General features: G+C 33.6%; 1 protein-coding gene across 1 annotated transcript in view; it reads left to right on the forward strand.

Moving 5' to 3' along the window:
- Positions 1-3,544, forward strand: part of LOC106684229 (luciferin sulfotransferase) — a 39,423-nt gene that overhangs the window by 22,368 nt on the left and 13,511 nt on the right. The window contains exon 2 of the mRNA XM_067052527.1: positions 2,555-2,654. Coding sequence (XP_066908628.1) covers positions 2,555-2,654 — 100 coding nt within the window. The remainder of the gene's footprint in view (positions 1-2,554; positions 2,655-3,544) is intronic.

Consider the following 3,544-nt stretch of genomic DNA (forward strand, 5'->3'; position numbering starts at 1 on the left):
CCCCCCCCGCCCCATAGGTCACGTGACCAGTGGTTAAGGTAGGTTCGAGGCTAGGGTCCAAAGTCCAAGGTCACGAGAGTGGTTAAGGCTGGTTCGAGGCTAGGGTCCAAAGTCCAATTTGACTCATTGACACTGTCCCAGAACCGGCTTATTATCCCTACTATTTCATGTGCTAATTTTAAAAATTACCTCCTGATACGGCTAATTTGAAAAATTACGGCTCGCATTGTGTAGAATTGAACATTTGTTGAAAAATCAAACAAATAAAAAATAATATCTGAATACAAAGTTTCGAACCAACCAATTTCCGCTAGCCACCCAGCATTCCCAGTATCATTTATACCCAGACGACTTACAAATCTACCCTTCCTTCTGTCCTCATGACGCCTCAAATGCCATTCTAAAACTACAAGAAGACATCAATAGTATAAGCGATTGGGCAAGAGACAATAAACTCACGTTAAATGCCGTAAAGACTAAAGCTATCATAGTCGGACATCCATCTCTCCTTAAATCTATTCCAAGACCCCCCAACCTTTTCCTAAATAATACTCCTATCTTTTTCCCTACGTCAGTCAAAAATCTTGATATCAGTTTTGATCAAACTTTATCCTGGAAACCACTCATTGCCTAAATTTCCCGTCGAACCATAGCTACTCTAAAGCAATTCTATAGAATCCGTTATCTCCTTCCGCTTAAAACCTGTCAACTCTTAGTTTCCTCGATTGTCCCCCCCCCCTTTGACTATGGCTGCCTGGTATATGGTGGAATCTCGGGTAATCCTGAATCTAAACTTAAACATCTTATGCAGTACGATTTATTTTCGGGATCAGCAGAGATACTCACATAACCCAGTATTACGCCGAGCTGAAGTGGCTCTATCCATCCTTCTGATCCCAGTATTTCATAGCTTTCTTTCTATTCCAAGCAATTAGTACTCAATGCACCTCCCATATCTTAGAAAACCTGCAATTCAAATTCTCTGTCCAATCACGTACTACTAGGTCCCTTTTATCTGACATCTACCCTCCCCTTAACATTCGTCATGTACCAACCCTTCCCTCATTTAAAACCCTTATATTTAATTAGCTTTTACTTCATCAGTCTAATCCGATATTATAATAGTACAGATTTTTTATCACTGTATCTAAAATTATTTGTATACAATTTTAATATAAGTTATAATTAAGTGTGGCCACACTGCTTTTGGCCAACAAATGTATGTTGTAATTTTTTTTTGTATTTCTTTATTGCAATTTACAATTGTATTTACATAAAAACACATTAAGTAAATTTGATATAATATAAAACTGGAGTGATACAGACAAGTAGAGGAACTATCAATTGTTAGCACTCTAATCTCATATCTACACTAGAAGGTCTCGAGGCCATCTTCTCTTCAGGTGTCTCAGGATTGTCAGGAATAGAAGAAGAGGCGTGATTAGAAACTAGAGGGTTTTGCTGGTTAGGGAGTTTATAATGGAAGGTGATATCTGGTTCGGGCTAGATCGGTTACATATGGAACATTAAGGTCTTTATGGATGATTTTATTTGTGACAAAGTAAGGAGCATTGAGGATTTTACGAAGGATTTTGGATTGTAAGGATTGGATAAGAGAGGAATTCGAAGGTTTAGTGGAGCCCCAAAGCTCAACTCCATATATCCAGATTGGCCTTATTACAGTCATGTAGATCAGTCTTTTGTAATGTGTTGGAAGTTTGGACCGTTTGTCTAGTAAGTGCTGTAATAGTCGGAATCGACGTGCAGTTTCCTGTCTTTTCAGTCTGGTGTGAAGATTCCAGGTTAATCGCTTGTCCAAATGTAGTAACAGTCAAATTCAAGCTAGTTTAATGTGCTATAAAGTCGTTTATCATACATATCATCGTAGGAGTAGTAGTTTTCATGTTATTCTAATATGAATATTAATTTTGCACATAAATTTAGTCCATATCAATTTATTTTATCGAATGCAGAACTCGCCTGGCTGCCAGATTTGCATCGAACCGGTGTTATGTTTTATTCTCTTTTTTTTCCCCATTTTCCTTTTACCCTCCCCCCTCCTTCTCTATTCTTTTCCTAATTTTCCTTTCCCATGTTATTAGTCACGTTTACCACTTATTATTATTTTTTCTATTCACTTCTTTTGTCCAACTTAACTTCATATTTAGTTTCTTTATTTAATATTATGGTTAAATATTTCACTAGTTACATATACTTTCTTTCCATAATTTTAATTTTTAATTATTAATAAACTAATTTATTCATATTCCTTTGCATTATATAACTTCAAATTTTTATTTTATTTCCTTAATCATCCTATTTGTACTTACTTATTCAATTACCTATATATAAATTTTATTTTGGACTTTAATCATCACTTTAATTTTATTAAGAATTTTGGATAGGATACGAGAGGAATTGGAAGGTTTAGTGGAGCCCGAAAGCTCAACTTCGTATATCCAGATAGGCCTTATAATTAAAATTAAAATTACCTTCTAATTATTCTAAAGGGACCTAGTCCCAAAATAATAAACTATTTTCCATTTCATTTAAGGTACGACATGGAGCCAGGAACTGATATGGCTGGTCAACAACGGGCTGGATTACGACAAAGCCTTGCAAGAGACTCTCATGAAAAGATTTCCTTTCATAGAGTAAGTACTAATTATACACACCTCTGTTTGTATGTTTGTTATTGTTGCCTTGACCTAATTTATTTATAGTAATTAAATAATATAAACTAAATATAAATCAACATATATGCTGTTACGGAAGAATAATGACGCAATTGTAAAATTGACTTTACTGTCTTAGCCGAATCCAAAATGGATTTACTTTGTTTGTAAATCGACTGCAATAAAAAAATTCCTACCTTCATGAATTTTTAAGTACAATTATGTTGACTTTTTTATTTATTTATTGAAATTTACAACTGTATTTACGTAAAAATACAATTAGTAAATGTGATATTATATTATAATGGTCCAATTCATCAACACGCTTGTGCATGTACGAATTTACCATTGTTTGGAAAACGTGTAGAGAGAGGAACCTTTAAATCATTATAAGAAATGTAACAAAATAAAATAGAATAATATTATATGGTCCGGGTGCGGTAAAAAAAAACTCAAATAGTAGATAATTATACTATTTTATTGAACCAACGTTTCGCCCCACGTTGCAGGACTTCGTCAGGGCTAAAAAAGATACAAACACTATAGTTACAAAAAGGAAAAAAACATAAGTGTAAAATAACAGGGGTATAAAATGAAAATTAAGATATAATAAGAAAAATTAAAGGTTGTATATAGTAAATGAAAAGGGTAATAGTAAAAGATAGATAAGAGAAGAAATATCAAAGAAAGTACAAATAAAGAAATGAAAAAAGAAAAAAATACAAATCAAATGATGAGACCGAATGCATACCTGTTTTGACGGCAGTCAAAGACAAAGTGACAGTTTGTATTGGGAGGAGTGGGGATAATAACGAAAATAATTTGTAAAGTAAACATAGTAAAAAAGTATTTAAATTAGGTGAACAATA

Source organism: Halyomorpha halys, unplaced genomic scaffold (genome assembly GCF_000696795.3).
Source record: "Halyomorpha halys isolate HHAL.00 unplaced genomic scaffold, Hhal_1.1 Scaffold558.1, whole genome shotgun sequence".
Classification (NCBI taxonomy): Eukaryota; Metazoa; Arthropoda; class Insecta; order Hemiptera; family Pentatomidae; genus Halyomorpha; species Halyomorpha halys.